This window comes from Paracoccidioides lutzii, assembly GCF_000150705.2.
Source record: "Paracoccidioides lutzii Pb01 unplaced genomic scaffold supercont2.8, whole genome shotgun sequence".
Classification (NCBI taxonomy): Eukaryota; Fungi; Ascomycota; class Eurotiomycetes; order Onygenales; family Ajellomycetaceae; genus Paracoccidioides; species Paracoccidioides lutzii.
This window is the reverse complement of record NW_015440954.1, coordinates 668624-687128: the sequence shown is the minus strand read 5'-3', so window position 1 is coordinate 687128 and position 18505 is coordinate 668624. Positions and strand designations below refer to the sequence as shown.

Below are 18505 nucleotides of genomic sequence, written 5' to 3'. Positions count from 1 at the left end.
TCCTCCTCCATTTTTTCTCTCTTCTCCCTCCGAAAAGCTACCTCGCCGCTCTCACGCCGAGCATATGGCGCCGTCTCGTCCCGCTCACTTTGGTCCTCCAGCAGTCGATTATCCGCAATCGCTTGTCAGACGCCATGGAACCGTGTTGGGTTTTTCGCCAAGCTAAGCGGTATGTCGAGTATCGCAGTAAGAAGTCTTGTTCGGACGGGTAAGGATGGCATCGTAATTTTGGGGTGGCATGTTAGGGGTATGAAGACTCGATCGTCGGTGAAGAGGCTGTGCGATGGATGCAAGCCGGTTAGAAGAAAGAATCGGGTGTATATTATTTGGTAGGTTCATTTCCACTGTATTTGGTTGGGCTAAGCTGATTTGAATTGGCTTCAGTTCTAAGAATCCGAAGCATAAACAGCGACAAGGGAAATAGACTTGTTTGGTATGTTTGAGAATGATGTGATGTGGGATTAACGGAGGGGCAAGGGCTACAATGCAATTGCTATTGTGACAAAAGGGACCAGCTCCCGATACTTTCTTTGACCAGGTATGGCATGGTCTTCAGAAAATTCAGCCTTGCTCATATCCGGGGAAGGAATTAATGAACTCTAAGCCCCTTTACGGAAAGTCGGTCCTATATCTGACCCCTTACCAAACCCTGGTAGCCTTTCCAGCTGGATGCTTGGATTTTGAAATCGTATTGGATTTGGGTGCTCCAAGGGGTGTAGAGATGTATTATATTATTTTCGCAATGCATGCAGTTTTATCTGTTCCAATAATACTGCTTCTACAATCTGATTACAGCAGGTACCACGTTAATTGCATGACCTAACATGACCTACAGAGGCTCCTGAGTTCTCAAAGCTATCCAACAAAACAACACCATCTTCATCAGCGTCTAACACTCATCATTTTAATCCTTGTCCGGTCTCCGTATCCATTTCTCTCCGAATTCGGGATCCGTAACTTGAACGGGCTTGGCAAGCACATATGCTTAATAACAAATTAGTCATCACAATATTTTCAGGGAAAAAAAGTTTCTCAACATTCCCCAAGCACAGGTCTGCGCGGTGCGTCTTCCCAAAGCGAATGTCAAGGCCGTCGTCACGATGAAGTTTCATCCTGTTCTTCGAAAGCAAGTCTTCTCCCTTTCTGGAACTTCGAGGGCATCCACTGGGCTCCAATTGGACCTCTATCGGCGAGGTGCTGTCACCCTACATCTCCGAACCTTTTCCTCAGTTCCCCTGCAGAGAGTCCCAGTGACCGGACGATGGCAGCAGGTCCGATACTCCTCCGCAGCAGCCTCTGTGTAAGATTATCCCCAAATTGGCAATCATATGAAAATAACAGAAGAAGAAGAAGAAGGAATGCATATTTGTGGTTATTTTTAACTTTTCGGGTCGTTCTTTTTTTTTTTTTTTTTATTCTAGGTTGGAACATGCAGCGTCCGATCCGTCCACCCTCACTCAATCCGCCATTATTGAAAATATGGACGAAGGAGAAATGAAACGATTGTCCAAAATCCGAAATATTGGAATTGCGGTATGGAGCTACATGATGGGCTCTTTTATGAGCGCCAATGATCTGGTCAACTGCTGATATTTTTGTTGTCTAGGCGCACATCGACAGTGGGAAAACCACAACTACAGAGCGAATCCTCTTTTATACTGGCCGCATCAACGCAATTCACGAAGTCCGTGGCCGAGATTCTGTTGGCGCTAAAATGGACTCCATGGACCTGGAACGTGAGAAGGGTATCACAATTCAATCAGCGGCCACCTTTTGCGATTGGGTCAGAAAAGACGCAGATAAAGAAGAGAAATTTCACATCAATTTGATTGATACGCCAGGACATATTGATTTTACTATTGAGGTTGAGAGAGCTCTGCGTGTACTTGATGGTGCAGTCTTGATTGTCTGTGCAGTATCGGGCGTCCAGTCGCAAACAATGACCGTAGATCGACAAATGAGGCGCTATAATGTCCCTCGAATCTCTTTTGTCAATAAAATGGATAGAATGGGTGCCAATCCTTTTAGGACAATCGATCAGATCAATCAGAAACTGAAAATCGCCGCTGCTGCAGTTCAAGTGCCTATTGGGGCGGAGGACGAATTCCAGGGTGTTGTGGATTTGATCTGCATGAAGGCTATCTACAACGAAGGATCCAAGGGTGAAATCGTTGTTGAGAAGGACGAAATTCCAGAAGCTGTGAAGGCCATTGCCGAAGAGCGGAGGAGAATCCTTATTGAAACTCTGGCTGATGTTGATGATGAAATCGCGGAGCTTTTCCTTGAAGAAAAGGAACCTACCCAACAGCAGATCAAGGCTGCTATTCGACGCGCTACAATTGCCCGAAAATTTACACCTGTATTTATGGGGTCAGCTCTTGCCGATAAATCCGTTCAACCTCTGCTAGATGGCGTTTGTGATTATCTCCCGAACCCCTCCGAAATCGAGAATGTCGCCCTGGATCAAAAAAGAGAAGAAGCTCCTGTCAAACTTGTGTCTTATAACTCACTCCCATTCGTTGGTCTTGCTTTCAAACTCGAAGAGAGTAACTACGGACAACTTACCTACATTCGGGTGTATCAAGGTACACTTCGTAAGAGTTCTAACGTCTTCAACGCTAGAAATGGCAAGAAGATCAAGGTTCCGCGGATCGTACGAATGCATTCAAATGAGATGGAAGATGTCGACGAAATCCCAGCCGGCGAGATTTGCGCCGTATTTGGTGTCGACTGTGCTTCTGGAGATACTTTCACTGATGGCCAACTCGCCTACAGTATGAGCACTATGTTTGTTCCTGAACCTGTAATTTCGTTGTCTATTCGGCCCAAGAACTCGAAAGACTCTGCCAACTTCTCCAAAGGCATCAACCGTTTCCAACGCGAGGACCCCACCTTCCGTGTTCACTTTGACGAGGAGAGTGAGGAGACTATTATCTCTGGTATGGGTGAATTGCACCTGGAAGTTTACGTTGAGCGTTTGCGCAGAGAGTATCGTGTCGACTGCGTTACTGGTAAACCTCAAGTCGCATATCGCGAAACGATTGGCAAAAAGACCGACTTCGACCACTTGCTCAAGAAACAAACTGGCGGTCCTGGAGACTTTGCCGGAGTTGTGGGTTGGCTGGAGCCTACTGGAAACTTGGAGCAGAACCGCTTTGAACAGAGAATCGTTGGTGGTGCGATTTCCGAGAAGTACCTCTACGCTTGCGAAAAGGGTTTCAATCTGTCTTGTGAAAAGGGTCCATTGACTGGACACAAGGTTCTTGGAACTCAAATGGTCATCGTCGACGGCTCCACTCACGTTACCGATTCATCTGAAATGGCATTCAAGATTGCGACACAGCAAGCGTTCCGAAAGGCTTTCAAGGAGAGCAAACCTGAGGTTCTCGAGCCCATGATGAAAACTGTCATCACTGCCCCGGTTGAATTCCAGGGTGATGTTATTGCTCTTTTGAATAAACGTAATGCTGTTATTAATGACACTGATACTGGAATCGACGAATTTACGCTTTACGCCGACTGCAGCTTGAATGGTATGTTCGGGTTTAGTACCCATCTCCGGGCTGCCACTCAAGGAAAAGGCGAATATAGCATGGAATTCAGCCACTATGAGCGGGCTCCGGGTCAACTGCAGTACGTTTTATTTCCTTTTATCCCCTCTCATATCCCCTCCTGTTGAGATCAACTAGGCATCGTACAAAATATAATTTTGAAACTAACCATGTCTCTTTCGCATGCTATAGAAAACAGCTCATTGCCGAGTATGAAGAGGCTCAGGCCGCACGACATAAGAAATAAGCTCTTTGCGCAATTTACCCTGTCACACACTCGACCAATATTCAATTCGCTTGGTAGTTGTTACGTAAATACTGACCTGTTATGACCTGGTTATCGTCACATCCCAACATATTTTACATACCACCCTGCGATCAGACACGATCAGCATCTGCTGCAACAACCACAGCAGTATCTTATACCTCTCAGATGATTCATCTAAACTTCCACCCTCACCGACATCAAGCACTAACGCTGTTCCGAAAACCCTTCTATAATAGATTCCCATTCTCAACTCCTGTCTTCAAAACTAACGTTAAAGCATTTTCATTTTCCGAAGGAGCGGTGTTTGTGTAATGGTCTGTCTTCATTTTCTTTGTATAGACATAAACACAATGTATAATAGGAATTTTTCCTTCATCCTGTTTAATATGATACTCATTACGTCCATTACGTTTGGCAGGATTTGGTAAATGGGAAATATACATTGAGAGAACTGGGTCTTCTCCAAAAATTTGCTTTACCTTATTGTAAATCACAGAATGGTCTTGCAAATTATCAATCCAATCCTCCGGATCCTTCAACTGAAAAATTGGTTGTCGGCTTATTCTAAGACTTTCTATTCGGATGCCTTTATATCTTGAGAGAGATAAAACTCAAATAGTGAGATGGAACACGATACCAATGAATTGATGTGGACATACTCCCGTATATTCATCTAGTTAGAAAGGAAAAGTAAAGAAAAAAATAGGGGGTAGGCTTTATTATATCGGTGAATCAATTGGAGAAAGGAAATCACAGGGACAAAACGGGAACTGTAAACACGAACTTGATCCATCCTCTTGAATGACTATAGTCCCGTTTATTGTATTTATGGAGGAATCTATGTTGGCATAGCTATACCAAGCTCGCAGCATGTATCCCTATAGATAGGTCGTGTCCATTATTTTCGTGGTTCTATATGGCTGTTAAAAGTGCGGAGTTTCGTCTGTATTATTATTATTCTATTTATCGAAAATTCGCATGATTGCGACAGTAGCTCCAGCAGTTGCGGCAACTTGGTTGTGTCCTAAAGAAAAATGATAAGCATATGGGAACAAAATTTTAAATTGGTATATGCGTAAATCGAGTGAGAATCACCTCCATATCGGACTCGTTCCCACCGTACTCTTTTGACCTTCCTCACAACAGTCTTTGCTTCAAGTTCTTTCTCCCAGACCTTCACCTGAACAACGCCATCACTTGATACATAGTTTTGCACATTGTTTCCTAGTACATTAGCATTGTGGCCTCCCACAACAGACTCATACAATAGCATTCCATTCCGCCACGGGATCTCAAAATCATTCGCGGCATGGACTATTGCAAGATTAAAATCCTGGTTTGCACGGGCAGAATTAGCATCGCCGGGCTGAGGGTTGGCGCCAGTCAGGCGTCCAAAGCGAGATGCAGAGTCCCATGAATCTACCATGTGGCTCAGAATGTAGTTGTGAAACTTGGGATATGGTAATAATGCTGAGAGTAAGGGAGGGAAGATTCCCATAGGGCTGTAGGAGGCAATGAGTGTTCGTAGGTCTGCGAAAGCCCCAAATAAGACATAACCTGCAAGTGGGTCTGGTACCGATGAAGGGTTACCGAATGTGTATCGTTCAGCGACGCCGGCTGCGACTGCGGTTCCAAGGCTTTGCCCTGCAATGGCGATGCGGGATGGGTGAATGGAAAGCGGTGGCGAGGTGAGGTAGTTGATCACTGCGAGCGCGTCGGTTATCAAACCATCTTCGGTCGGTGACCCAGTGGATAGGCCGAAGCCACGATAGTCGAATGCGATAACATGTACGGGATGATCTGGAGTAGATGCTCCGAGGAAGCTACGATATACTTGGGGACGATAGCCGCTTGCAATATGAGCAGCATTTCCATGGACTACCATAAAAGCGTAAGGTTTCGATATAGTTGATATGTGCGGACTTGATTACAAATGGAGAACAGGAGGAGGGTTTGAATTCAACGGGGTGGCATACGGTTTACAACCACTCTTGCGTTGGGATCTTCAGTCAAAAGTTTGAACGTCATGGTCTTGGTCACATCTTCTGCAGGGCCGGAAGAGGCATTGGCAAGAAGCAATTCTTCATATTTTTTGCATAGATACGGAGGGAGAATGTGCCATGCGTATAGGTTTTCATTATCCGGGGTGCGAATATTGAAGGGCTGGACCTGGGATTCTGCGATTGTCAATGCAAAATAGGTGAAATAAGGGAAGAGGAGCAATGGAGGTTCAAATCACTTAAGAATCCAAAATACTCTGCATCATTGACATCCTGGATATATGTAGGGTTGAGCTTGTGCATATAGAGTGCCCTAGCGAAGAATGGGATGTCAGAAAAGTAATATGCAGAGATTTGCTGGAATTGACTCATTACAGCGCAAATAACATACGCTCGTTGAATATAAGTATATGTCAATGAAAATACACCCAGGACATATACGAGGCCCGCAAAAGCCAGGAACCAGTAGGCTTTCTTGAATATCGGGGCGAGCTCCATAACCCTAGGTCTTTTAACTGTGAATTAGTAGCAGGACAGGAAAATTGCAAATACCGAGGAATGCTGTTTCGCAGACATGTCTATAAAGATATACAGAACGAGGCCCTAATAGCCCATCCATAAGAGACCGGACGCGCTCCAGATGAGAGCGGTGCACAAAAGGGGTTAAAGTGTTCCGCATCACAGTAACTATCCCACTGTATGAAAGACGAGTTACAGGAACGCGCCACACAAGTTAAGATGAAACAACCGATATCCAAGATCACGACCTAAGTAATACGTACCGGATATTCAAGAACGATCAAGTAAATTGTCTAGCTCCACTTCTCAAACCTTCGTAAGGGTTGCTAAACAGCCAGTCAAAACCCAAAAACAAAAGCGATACTGGATGGCTTTTCAAAAGAGCTTTGAGCTTGAAGTAGACTCGGCTTGAAGGTCCAAAGGAATGCACTGCTACCTCAGACCTCCGTAGATCCGTTTTGGCTAAAAATCCGATTCCACGAGTTTACATTTCTATTCTTCATTCTCAGATGGTTTGTTGGTGTTGGTTGTTCCGTATCCTGAAAATGTATGCTGACATCCACTAGATATCCGGAGCCGCTTGGTTGGTCACGTGGTTTGCGGTTGATCTCCGTTCCGCTCGCAGGTTCAGAACGACAGTTCTGACAAAAGATTTGGACAAACCTCTTTCACATTCACCCCATCCATGGTTCGCGGTGGAACAACCCCATGTACAATATCCGATGCACTTTTAAATGACGACGTACACGTTCCGATCGTGTTCCAGGCAACGCGACTGAATCGCTATGGGTGAAAAGCGGAAACTCCCTCCTCGCGGTGGGGAGTCCGCCGCCGCAAAGAGGAGGGTCTCGGAGGCGGCTCCTAAGCGGGATACAACTCCATCCAAGAGGAAGGCTTCTGCTACCCCTACCGTCCCTCAATCGCCGGATCCAGAGAAGAAGGCTCTTCCCACAAAGATTAGAGATGGAAGCCCGCTGCCCACGCTTTCCAAGCCCCAACAAAGCTGTCCTTCATTACGGGAATATCAGTCCTACGCGGAGAGGTACGCGCTTAGAAACTCCGTCTTGCGGCTTATTTTAATGTATGCTAAAGTGGGATTTTCCGTGCTGATTTTTTTTTTCTTTCTATTTAGTGCTGTGCTGGCTGCGGCGCTCCAACGATCGAGAGTGAAATGGCTCAATGACTGCATTTTTGAGAAGTACTGGACCAAACCCTCCAAGAAAAAATTGCAGCCCCAACTGGCACAGAACCCTCCACGAGAGTCCATGAGTAAACTAGGACCTTGTAGCATCGTCATCGAACCTCACCATTTTGAAGTTATGCTCTATACCGTACGGAATCCACAAGGCCAAGCGCCGATTCAATATGCACCTCAACAGCGACCTCTTGTTCAATATGCGCCGCCAAACAACTTCCATCAATACCAACCCCATCCTTCCCCAGTCCAGCCACGTCAGCCTTATTCTCCGAATTCTCATACTCCTCCAGCTTCTACCCCTCCTGCCCAACGGCCACCCCCACAGCCCCCACAGAATCAGTTTGAACAACCAATTCAAAATACCTCTCCCGCTCCCGCTCAAGCATCAACTCCACATGCACGACCTGAAGGACCAACCTCCCATTCGCAAAGCCGCCAGATACAAAGTCAACCCCCTCAAGCCCGCCCTTCCCAGGTAACTCCGATGCAAGACCACCCCTATAAACCGCCACCGGAGCCCCCACAGCCCGTCAAAACGAGTCCAGATCCTGTCATTCAGATGTTAGCCACTCGCGCTGCTTCTAACCCAGAGTTGAAGGCGTTAATGCGGGTTGTGGCATCGAGCAAGGCGAGCCAGGCGCAATTGCGGACATTCCAGGCTCACATTGATGAGTTGAATGCTATTCTTGCTAGCAGAAAACAAGCTGAGGCTCATCATAACCCTCCTCATATAGAACCCCAGCAGCAGGGACAATCTCTCGCACCAGGCCCACCTACAGTTCCAGCGCAAAACCCAGCTCCTCCATCATCACATCAGTCTCACTCGGTTTATTCAAACCAACCAAACGTTCCTACCCCCACTCCACCTGCTCGCGCTTCTTCGTCCTCATATGCTTCATACGGGCACCAGCCACCTGCACAGCCGATCAGATCTAAAAATACTCAACAGCCCCCGCCGCAGAATACCCACTTTCACCAACATACATCATCTCAACTTCCAGTAGCCCCCCAGAAAGTAGATCCAAAGGCAGTTGTATTTGAGTTTCTGGCACCTACTCCAGCCGGTAATCATTCTAGTCATTCAACGACTGGGGATAGATATCTCTTCCCCGCAAATACCATCCTTGACTATTTCCCCGGCGGCACAACCGTCATCGCATCATTTCTTGTTATAAAGAAGGTTGATCCTTCTGCCCCCCCGCCCATTTCGTCGAATAGTGCTACTGGCGGGAAACGAAAATCCAAAAAGTCCAAGCTTGCATCGGCAACAGAAACTCCAGCCCCCACGGATACATCAATCAGTAATAACACCCCTGTACCGCATCAAGGAACCCCCAATCCAGAAACCCAACTTCCTCAAGCTGATAAACACATTACCGCTAAGCCCGAAGCACCAACGACAACAACAACCACAGAAGGAAAGCCTCCCCCAAAACCGAAGATAAAAGAATATTATCAACCCGTAACCATGCGTCTACGCGCCAACAATCCACGCACCCTCGAACCCTTGGCTCGCGTTGTCAACCCGCCTGCCGAAGTCCGTCAATACATGAATGATATAATGGACCGCATGGAGCGAGCTGATATCGAATATCTCGCCCTCCGCTTGCCGCACGAAGGTGCCACTCAAAATGGTTCTGGTGATGAACCAGCACAGCTAATAGGCGACCAGCAAGCATGTGGTGTTGGGAGCAAAAGCAAGGGCCGTGGGGACAGCGGGCCGGAAAATGGCGTGGCTGTCAAACAGGAGGATGGTGGTAATATTTTACCTAATCAAGGGGATGATGTTGAGGCTGTGGAGGTTGAAGAGAAATTGAAGGAGTTTTATGATATGCCTAGTGGGATTGTGCCGTTCCGGTGAAACTCGTTTGATGAGATTCGAGCGCAAGGAAGTTATCCCATTGGTTCCCTTTAATTTGTTTCTCACTGAATTATGGGAGTGTGGAGACACGATGTATTATATGCAGTATTAATTTTATATTATAAAATCTCTGGCCTTTTTTTCATCTTTGTTTTTTCTTTCCATTCTGGATTGCGTGGGGACGTGCCTGGGCACCAACATCCGCCCTATCCTATCCATAGATCTTAAGGGGAAAAGCACACGACAGCTGAGAGGGGTAATTTGCTGACAGTTCACCGTCATATCATCGATGCTGCAAGTTCTCTTAGCATGATTCCGTAGGATGGAATGATTTTTGGGACTTTTAGAGAATAGAATGGCTGCTCATAGCATTGATATATCGGAGAAAGGTAGCCATTAAAAACCGCCAATACCACTGATCTTTGGGGGGGGTTTCTTTTCTCGCAACAAAGTATCCCATATATATATATATATATATATATACATCTATATATACGGGTCAAAAAATGAATTATCAAAAAATGAATAGTACAAGTAGAAGGGGGGAAAGATAGTTTTTCACATCATACACAGGCAGGAAGAAAGCGTTATCAGTTTTAAAACTGACAGCTGAAAGAGAAGATATGGGAAACTCAAAGAGGAAACACTCTGAGAATGCAATAACAATAATGTCACATACACTCATTTCGCATTGATCATTAGAAAATCAGTAACCATGAAAAGAAAACAAAACCACTGCCAACATCTTTCCTAGCCAATCGAATCCACCTCCCTACCTCAAGTGCCTTAACCCCGAATATTGGGAATCCCCAACAATCCCTGCCATTTCGAGCAGCGCCCTACCAGAGTGCTCCTCTAATTCCCCAACGCCCACTTTCATATTAATCACCTTTCTGCGTTCCGCTTCTCGCGCCTCAAAATCCCATTGTGCGCGCTGCTGAGTGATAGCATCTTGTTTGTCGACAAAGGAACCAGGTGAATCAAGCTGCGCGCTGAGGGATTGAGAGGGAATAATGCCCCACACCTCAAGGCTATAAATCGAGATGGATTTTGTGGTGTTATGGTTTGAGGCAGATATGGATGTTGTTGATGCTGCTAGGGTTGTGCAGGAGACGCTTTTGCTGGCGCTGTGGGCTGAAATTCCTGGTGGGAGAAATACGCCTTCCCCGTTGAGGCCATCAGATATCACCAAAGTGGCAACTTCCAGGGCGGGGTCGATGAGGAGACTGCCGCCGCCGCTGGGTTTGGGAAGAAAATCAGCTCCCAGGGATTTTCGGGAGGGTGGGGGGATTTGGCAGCCAATGGCGATGCCAGTTTTGGTGGAGAAGTAGGTTACGGGCATGTTTGGTTTAAGAGAGGAGAGGGAAGGGGAACCCTGGAGGACGGTGTGAACTGGGGATAGCTCGAAGAGACAGGGAAGTGTTGATTGATCGGGAACATCGGACGACCTCCGGGAGGAATACGATGAGGATTGTTTCCAGGGTTGGGGGAGATAAGCTCCAATGGTGGTTATTTGTTCTTCGTCAGATTCTGATGTCACTGCGCCCTTAATTAAAAGTATACTCGGAGCTTGCCATGTCATGACATGGTGGGAGAAGGACGTTAATGATTCGCCATGCTCTGTCGAAGAGAAGACAGGATGGAGTCGCGTCCGATTGCGGAAGATGTTCGGAATTTGAGCAGAGGTCGAAAGGAAGAATGATAGATGGGACAAGAGGGCTGGGTTTAGAATGGAGGAGTCAAAACCACCATTTAAGATAACGGGGGATAGGGGAGGGGACGATGGAGGAGTTGAAGGTGGCGTTGGAACTGGCTTAGCTGCAGGGTCATTCTGGGACTGGGAATGTCGTTTTCTAGTGAGGTCGAGATTTTTACTAAACAGGAGATGCTCAAACAGAGGGGTCAAGGGGTCGAATAGGTACGGGAGAGAGGTTGATATCAATTCGGAAAATGATTTATACCCAATGCCACCCTCTAAATCGTCCAAGGCCAACGCAGCAAGAATGCTTTCTACCTGTTCATGTACTGTCTCTAGAATTGAACTGCTTAACCCTGTCGTATATTTCGAAATTGTTCCCAGCGGTCGAAGTGGAGCTGTGACCATGAGCAATGCTAATAGTCGCCGGAAGGTATTTATAGAAATCTTCGACTCATAGACAGTTTTATCAATCCGTTGATCGTGTTTGAAAATCTCAATCGCATCTAGTGATTCCAGGGCCGCAAGAGCCAGGTCATCATCATCTTCCTCTCCATCATCGTCATGAGCAGGTTTATCGACGGAAAATCCCGTAGAATGCGTGAAGGTGCGATCAGAGCCAGGGCCAGCCTCGCCAACCGACTCCATCGAGTCTTCTGCGGCTTCTTGGAGTTGAACAATGATATCCCTCCGCCCAACATCCGCCAGACTGCCGTAAAGTAGCTTAACTCGATCCTTTCTCCCTCGTCTCAAAACTTTCCCATATCTTTCGGTAAGAAGCACAATCACTTTTACCATAGCTTCGAATGTCAATACGCTTGGTGCCATGGTGTTTTGAAATGGAAACGCCCCAAGGTATGACACCATGCGAAAGATGACGGGTCCAGCATCGAGAGATCCATCACTGGTAACATATGCTGCCGACCCTGCGCCATCGGGGATACCCAAAAATTCTGATAATATCTCTTCATTCCAATAGCGAATGCCTCCTTGGTCTAGGGCCCGAGAGAAGAAGTTGTCTTTCAGATGGGTAAGTTCAAGTGGGGTGAAGCATTTGTTTGCGAAGCGGTAAGCCAGACGTTTGCTCAATTCCTCGACTATAAAGTTTTGTTTTTGAACAGTTAACATACTGCCAACATCCCTACCCACTCCGGTCATAACAACAGATGAATTTCAGAAGTAAATCAAATAGGAATGTGGAGGCATGCGGTGACCAGACAATAGGAACAAGAGAGCTAACCGGAGGTTGTTTTCTGGCCCGGGCCGTTGGTCGACTGAGAAGCACCCATTGTTTGCGCAATAGGAGCAGCATACAGAGTCAATTTCAAAATCATAGAAACACAAGGGCTTTCATTGGATTAAGATCTGCCCTCCCATCCGGCAAGCTGAAAGAAACTCGTGTGTCGACACCAGATACCTGGTGGGTAGAAACAAGATTAGATAAGGATCATGCAGCTCATCGAAAGAGCAAAGGAAGCAGGACGGCTCGGCATATGCGCAGTGGCGGATGCGTCGCTCTACAGGGATACTCTGGCCACACAAGCTCGACACAGCAGAGGTTCACACAGAGAGAGATATATAAACGATACTTGTATCCCAATGCCAGGATGGATCATTCTTATGCTTGGCCCAAATCTCAAATACGCGCTTACGTAATGAAATAGAGGCAAATGCTGGACCACGTGATGTCGGATGAATGTTTATGCCCGCAAACTGGTCTTGGCTAAAACGTGGCTATGTACATATCTTTAAGCGCACGTGAGAGTCTCGACCATGAGTGGTGCTCGGGGGGGTGGAGTAAAATGTCGAAAAGAAGCGATTAAATTGATAAATTGACAAATTGTTGGGTTTAATTGACTCAAAACCTGGGTAAAATGGGGCGACAGTTTGGATATCAGAATGCACATTTTGATAATAACCATTAGCCTGTAGGAAGAAAATCCCCAGAGCCAGATCCATGCAAATTTTTCCCACCTGGTTACACCATCCACTATAGTCCAATCTAATGCGGTTCGTTTTTATGCCATGTCATGTAATATGCAGCCCCCACAGTCACTCCGAATCAGCATCCACCTTTTCCCCATACGGCCCTGTCATGTCCTCTCATTTTCAATCTTGCACCCCAACCACGCCTCAGCTCAGACAAGGATGACACCAACACCACCACGGTTCCGCGGGTCGGGGAGGTTCTTCTCGTTCACTCCTCCAGGAATGGGTGCAGTCCTGTAGTTGAATAGATAGTAGTGGAGCTGGCCATCTCCAGCACCAAACTTGAGTGTTTCAAGGAAAAGTGGATTGTCGTGCAGAGTCAAGGCGTTGAAGACGTCAAATTTTTCCTGTTTCCAATTGTTAGAATTATGGTCGTTGAAAAAGGGAATATAGCGTAGCTTCTGAGATGGAATCACCTTCTTAGCAAGAATCAACACGTCGTTCACAATCAGCTGCAACCTTTCCTTAAGTCCCTTTTCTTTCTCTGCAAATGCAGACTCCGTCGCATAGTAGTAGAGATAAGCCGCTCTGATATTGCCATGTTTCGGGTTTTGGAGGACGGTGGATTCCAGCGAGTAGAATGAGACGAAGTCTGTGATTTTATTTGTTTCTGGATCCTCAACGACATAGCTCCATACAACCCGTTCCGCATCGGGTTTCTCTTTATGGAGCAGTAAATGATCTACTTCTTCTCGGCTGAGAATCTGTGAAAGCTCAAATCGTCGGAGATATCGATTCAACAAATCGTGAACGGCGTCAATGTCCTTGCTTTCCATTGGTCGTAGACCTGTTGTGGAAGTGCTGCTTGGTAGATGGTTCCTCGTGACCTGTCTTGCCTTGGTCGAGCCAACCGGCAGGGGCGAGAAGCCAACTTCGTGCAGCTTCAGCCAGTTTAGGGACCGGTGATAATAGCGGCATGCGCTGACTGGTGTTGGCAACATGATGCCTACTGTATATATAGCCTGGTAGATACCTTTCAGATAACAACGCCGGGTAATTTCTTTGATGAGGACCGGTGTAAGTCTTTTTGCCCGAAGTTTCTTATGTATGCAGAGAAAGTTGATTTCAGTGACTTTCAGATGATTGCCGCGCACTACAATGTCGGCGGGGATACCGCATATAGACGCAACGAGCTTTCGAGACTTGGTAGCTCTGACACCGACATGCCATTCTTTCTTCCACCCGGGAGCTTTTAGGGCCCTTGAAGTCATGTTAGCATCATCACATAAGTTTTCAACAGCGGGAAGGGAACCAGATAACAACGCACCAATTCAGGAAGTCACGCGAATAGTTAAACCTGAACATAGCACTACCATCCTCCACATAGTGGTTGGCCAATAATTGATATAGTTCCTTCAGTTCCTCCTCATCATCTATATCCAGCGTCACCCATTCGAACCCCTCAAGGAGTGCATCGGGCTCCTTCGAAACCTTATCAGCATCAATTACTTTGATTGGGCCGTCAGGTTCTTTACTCTCCCTGTCCTCGAACCTGATAACTGGCTGTGTTTGCCAGAATTTAAATGATGCCATGTCCTTTTGATTCCTTGGATTCACAGATAGACCAGTAAGGAGATCCGAAATGTTCATCTGGCGCAGTGCTTCTGTTGCCTTTTCCCTATCCATACCTGCGAGCTCACTTCGCAGGGCTGGGTTGAGCTCTAATAATGATTCTGTCATGCTGGGTGTAAGTTTTGCGGCAGGATTTGTGACAGTGACATTATCGTTCTGTGATTTGTTTTTCTCTTTCTCTCTCTTTCCTAGAGACTTATTAGTTGTTTGTTTGCTTCTGGCGACGTGGTGGGTGAGGTACCATCTGCATCACTAATTCCCACAATCTTCTTATCCTCTTGTTCTGGCATATCTGTTGAGAAATCCAATTTTCAGCAAAAGGTTGGTCAGGGCTCTGGAACAGTTAGAGGCGCTACCAGAGGGTGGGACGGACGCCAGATATACGGGTATACTGCCGCGGGGGAAGACAGCTTGACCGCTGCGTTTGATATATCGAGTGGGAGATGGTTGGCCAGGGGATAGCTGCCCCACTGGAAAGCTTTGTCAGCCAGCACAAGCCTCCCAAGGAATAACCGTAATTCCCCAAGCGAGTGGGCAACCAACTAATTCTTTAAACATCTAGAAATTTTTTCATAAACTATATCAGCAGATGAATAGGATTAAAATTCTTATGAGATAGAAGCTTGAAAGCTCTTCTCACAGTCTAAGTGAAGAGTTTAGATCAACTTATCAAGATCTGCAAGTATAATGATCAGACACCACTATTTTATGAAGAAGCAAGAACAAGATATATGTCATGAATGAGAAAGAGAAGCGAAAGCATATGAAATCTAGCGGTTGAATTCAATGTGAAGGAGCTGCTGAGCCTGCTGAATAGTTTGTCATTGAAAACCCTACACCTCTGCCAGCAGAAGAGCCTAGGCCATACGTATGAGTGCCGCAGAGGTGCAGCAATTGTAACGCACGCATACAAGAATAGGATGTCCTGAACCTAGTTTGATTAATTTAATAAAAAGTGGTAGTTGGGTGTAGATATTTCAGGTTAAAATCTAGTCATTTCAAATGTTTCGAATTCAGGCACTACGTTAAATCACTGTTGTCGCCTATTGTATCTACACGGCGGTATCGATTCCACTGTCCTATATATATGCTTGTAATCTGAAGTAATTTTGGTAAAGCAAGGAATTGGTCAAATCGGGATCTTAAACACATCACAGGATTTGTTGGTGTACATGGAAAGATATGTTGCCATTTCAGATGCAGGATACGCCTTTTCTGACCATAATTAGGCGCAGAAACTGTTCTCATCTCTCATACTATATATTATATAAGGTGTGCGGTACATGAGTGAATAAAGAGCATTATCCTATGAATGATGTAACAAGCACCCCGCATTGCGCCAAAAGTGTTGCGTTTGAGCTATCATGAAAGAAACGATGCGAAAATAAGGGGTATTTGTTGAAAACGCTTCACAGGGAGGTAACAGAAGGAGATTATACACTCATATGCCCAACTTTCTTCTATTTTTTTTTTTTTTTTTTTTTTTTGTGATAAACTAAATTATAGTCAAATAGGAAAAGAATGAGTTTTTCGTCAAGCCTACGTGGTTTCCAAGACCTCCAAAAGTCCACCAGCAAGATGCAAACTACCCGTAACAAGTACAGAGACTGCAACTTCATCACCAGCAGCATCATCTCCTTCCCGGCCCTTAGCCTCCGCCCTCGCAATCTCTCTGACAACATCCACCGCTTCTTCGATGGTAGATTTCGTCAGCACATTGGTTAATGGAGATACCTCCTTCCATGCCTGCGCCAGCGCCTTTTGGACACTGAGCGACGCCACCTCTGACGAGTTGGTGTTCATACTGACGAGGTCGGGTCGGTATCCGGATTGCTTGAAGGTGACATTTGTGCAGAAGATAGCGTGGGTGAAAGTAAGGTTTGCGGAGTAGAGGGAGAGAGTATTATGGAGGGCGCGGGCGAGGCCAACGCTGTCCCTGGTTTGTTGGTTGAAAATGAGGATGAGGGGTTTGGGCCTTGAGTTCCTTAGGGATGGCAGCAGTGAGGCCTGTTCGGAGGCGAACCATTTCCCCGTTGCCTCTATGCTGTCCAGCGTGTGGCCGCCGTCAATGTGCCAGGCGATATTCTTCTCAAGGCGCATTTCGCAGCGACCACCTAGCTGGGTGGTTTCTAGACCTTTTTTAAACTTTTCGGGCAGTGGGGAGCTGTTGATATCGACGGGCAGCTCTTCCAGGCCCCTTGATCTCAGAAAGGAGCCGGCAATGGAAACAGCTAGGTTTGCGTTTTTGTATTGGAATTCCCCTGAAAGGCCCAATCGTATGGCGGCTGGAGCAAGAGGTGTCAGCTCAGGATGACTTGTTACGACATGAAGCTCTGAGACCTTCTCCACAGCTCGATTTTGTAGCACGGTCATTGCACTTTCTGGCTGTGGAACAGTAAATGCCTTGGCACCTGGTTTCATGATACCCGCCTTATTCCAGGCGATTTCCTCAATGGTGTTACCCAGGATGGATTGATGGTCGAGCCCCAGGCTTGTTATTCCCGTCACAACCGGCATATCAATTATATTTGTACTATCATATTCGCCGCCAATGCCACACTCGATAATTGCCGCATCCACTCCTTCGCACATATATGTATGAAAGGCCATAAGTGTCAGGAAGCGGAAATAGGCAGGTTTCCCGGCCGGATCCTTGGGATCGTTACCAGACGCAGTAGCTGATGCTTCCAGTTTATCCCATACCTCAAAGAAGTATTTCGCAAACTGTTGTTCGGAGAGGGGTTCGTTGTTGATCTTGATGCGCTCGCGGACGAATCGAAGGTGCGGGGATGTGTATAGCCCGATTTTCGAGATCGTTGGTGGGCGGGCATCCACTGAGGATTCAGATGATATTGGTAGGTATTGGTTTAGGATCGAAGATATGAATGTGCAGGTTGATCCTTTCCCTTTTGTCCCCGCGATATGAATAATATTCAATCGGTTAAATTCAGATGGCTGTGATTACGAGCGAGTTAGTATTATTCATCATCTAGGTATATCGACTAATGTGACCCATGAAAATTGCATGCGCAAACGGTTTAACGGTAATAAATAGAACTATTGCGAAGGTACCATGGGATGAGATGGGATGTGAATATGTAGAATCGGAAAAGGGTGACCGCACACCTGATATCCTATCTTCTGGCACCACTGAATCATCTCAGGTATCGCTTGACGATTCCTATTCGAACCTCTTGTTCGGACAGCATTAATCGTGGCAAAATTTGACTGTAGAGAGTTGAGTGCTGCGATCGCATCCTATACATAATCGTTCATTAGTTCTTGTTCTTTTATCCCTTTTTTTGAAATTTGTGAGTCAATCAATCGGTGTCATCAAGTAGATCGATATCGCAAAGGCCTTTGCGGGAAATGGACTAACCTCATAGCTACGAGCCATTTTTGCAAAGTTCCTAGCAAAGCACCGTGCCAGGACTTGAACCTTTAGAGTTTTGAAATTCAGTTGCCCTCTGGAGGGCATGCCCATTAAAGTTGTCAGAATATGCCTACGAAGGTTGAGGTAGATAAATTGCGGGTTAATGAATTTTTTTGATGGTGGTTGGTAAAGTAATGTGCTGCTGCTGCTGCGGCTTGGCACTGTCAGGGACCAGGGGCTTTGCTGGATGGACGACGAACTTTTGCGGAATTTGAGTATTTACTGACTAGGGAGTCTTTTGGAACATAACAAGAAATAAGCTCAAGTGAGGTGGAAAGTATTAGGTCCACACATGTAGAAATACTGTCGAAGAATATTCAAGACCTCCTCTTGGACTGAAGGAAGTACACCAATGAGCTAACAAAAATCTGCGCAAAAACTGAGTACCCATTTTTAGTCGGTATCTCTCCTAAGTAAA

General features: G+C 46.2%; 6 protein-coding genes across 6 annotated transcripts; 2 read left to right on the top strand and 4 right to left on the bottom strand.

Moving 5' to 3' along the window:
- Positions 1–1100: 1100 nt before the first annotated feature.
- Positions 1101–3798, top strand: PAAG_03167 (elongation factor G 1; the record flags this gene model as incomplete). Its single annotated transcript, XM_002794576.2, has 4 exons — positions 1101–1300; positions 1422–1533; positions 1607–3633; positions 3744–3798. 4 exons carry the CDS (start codon positions 1101–1103, stop codon positions 3796–3798), a joined length of 2394 nt encoding a protein of 797 aa, XP_002794622.1.
- Positions 3799–4778: 980 nt separating this feature from the next.
- Positions 4779–6317, bottom strand: PAAG_03166 (hypothetical protein; the record flags this gene model as incomplete). Its single annotated transcript, XM_002794575.2, has 5 exons — positions 4779–4843; positions 4915–5697; positions 5796–5996; positions 6059–6132; positions 6211–6317. 5 exons carry the CDS (start codon positions 6315–6317, stop codon positions 4779–4781), a joined length of 1230 nt encoding a protein of 409 aa, XP_002794621.1.
- Positions 6318–7123: 806 nt separating this feature from the next.
- Positions 7124–9397, top strand: PAAG_03165 (hypothetical protein; the record flags this gene model as incomplete). Its single annotated transcript, XM_002794574.1, has 2 exons — positions 7124–7380; positions 7471–9397. The coding sequence occupies 2 exons, from the start codon at positions 7124–7126 to the stop codon at positions 9395–9397; spliced, it is 2184 nt and encodes a 727-aa protein (XP_002794620.1).
- A 772-nt stretch (positions 9398–10169) lies between these two features.
- Positions 10170–12251, bottom strand: PAAG_03164 (hypothetical protein; the record flags this gene model as incomplete). Its single annotated transcript, XM_015844870.1, has 2 exons — positions 10170–12190; positions 12224–12251. The coding sequence occupies 2 exons, from the start codon at positions 12249–12251 to the stop codon at positions 10170–10172; spliced, it is 2049 nt and encodes a 682-aa protein (XP_015702076.1).
- A 980-nt stretch (positions 12252–13231) lies between these two features.
- Positions 13232–14944, bottom strand: PAAG_03163 (glycylpeptide N-tetradecanoyltransferase; the record flags this gene model as incomplete). The annotated part of the gene is made up of 3 exons (XM_015844869.1): positions 13232–14282; positions 14350–14842; positions 14896–14944. 3 exons carry the CDS (start codon positions 14942–14944, stop codon positions 13232–13234), a joined length of 1593 nt encoding a protein of 530 aa, XP_015702075.1.
- Positions 14945–16193: 1249 nt separating this feature from the next.
- PAAG_11708 (hypothetical protein) lies at positions 16194–18051 on the bottom strand (the record flags this gene model as incomplete). Its single annotated transcript, XM_015847304.1, has 3 exons — positions 16194–17609; positions 17781–17912; positions 18034–18051. 3 exons carry the CDS (start codon positions 18049–18051, stop codon positions 16194–16196), a joined length of 1566 nt encoding a protein of 521 aa, XP_015703093.1.
- Positions 18052–18505: the final 454 nt, after the last annotated feature.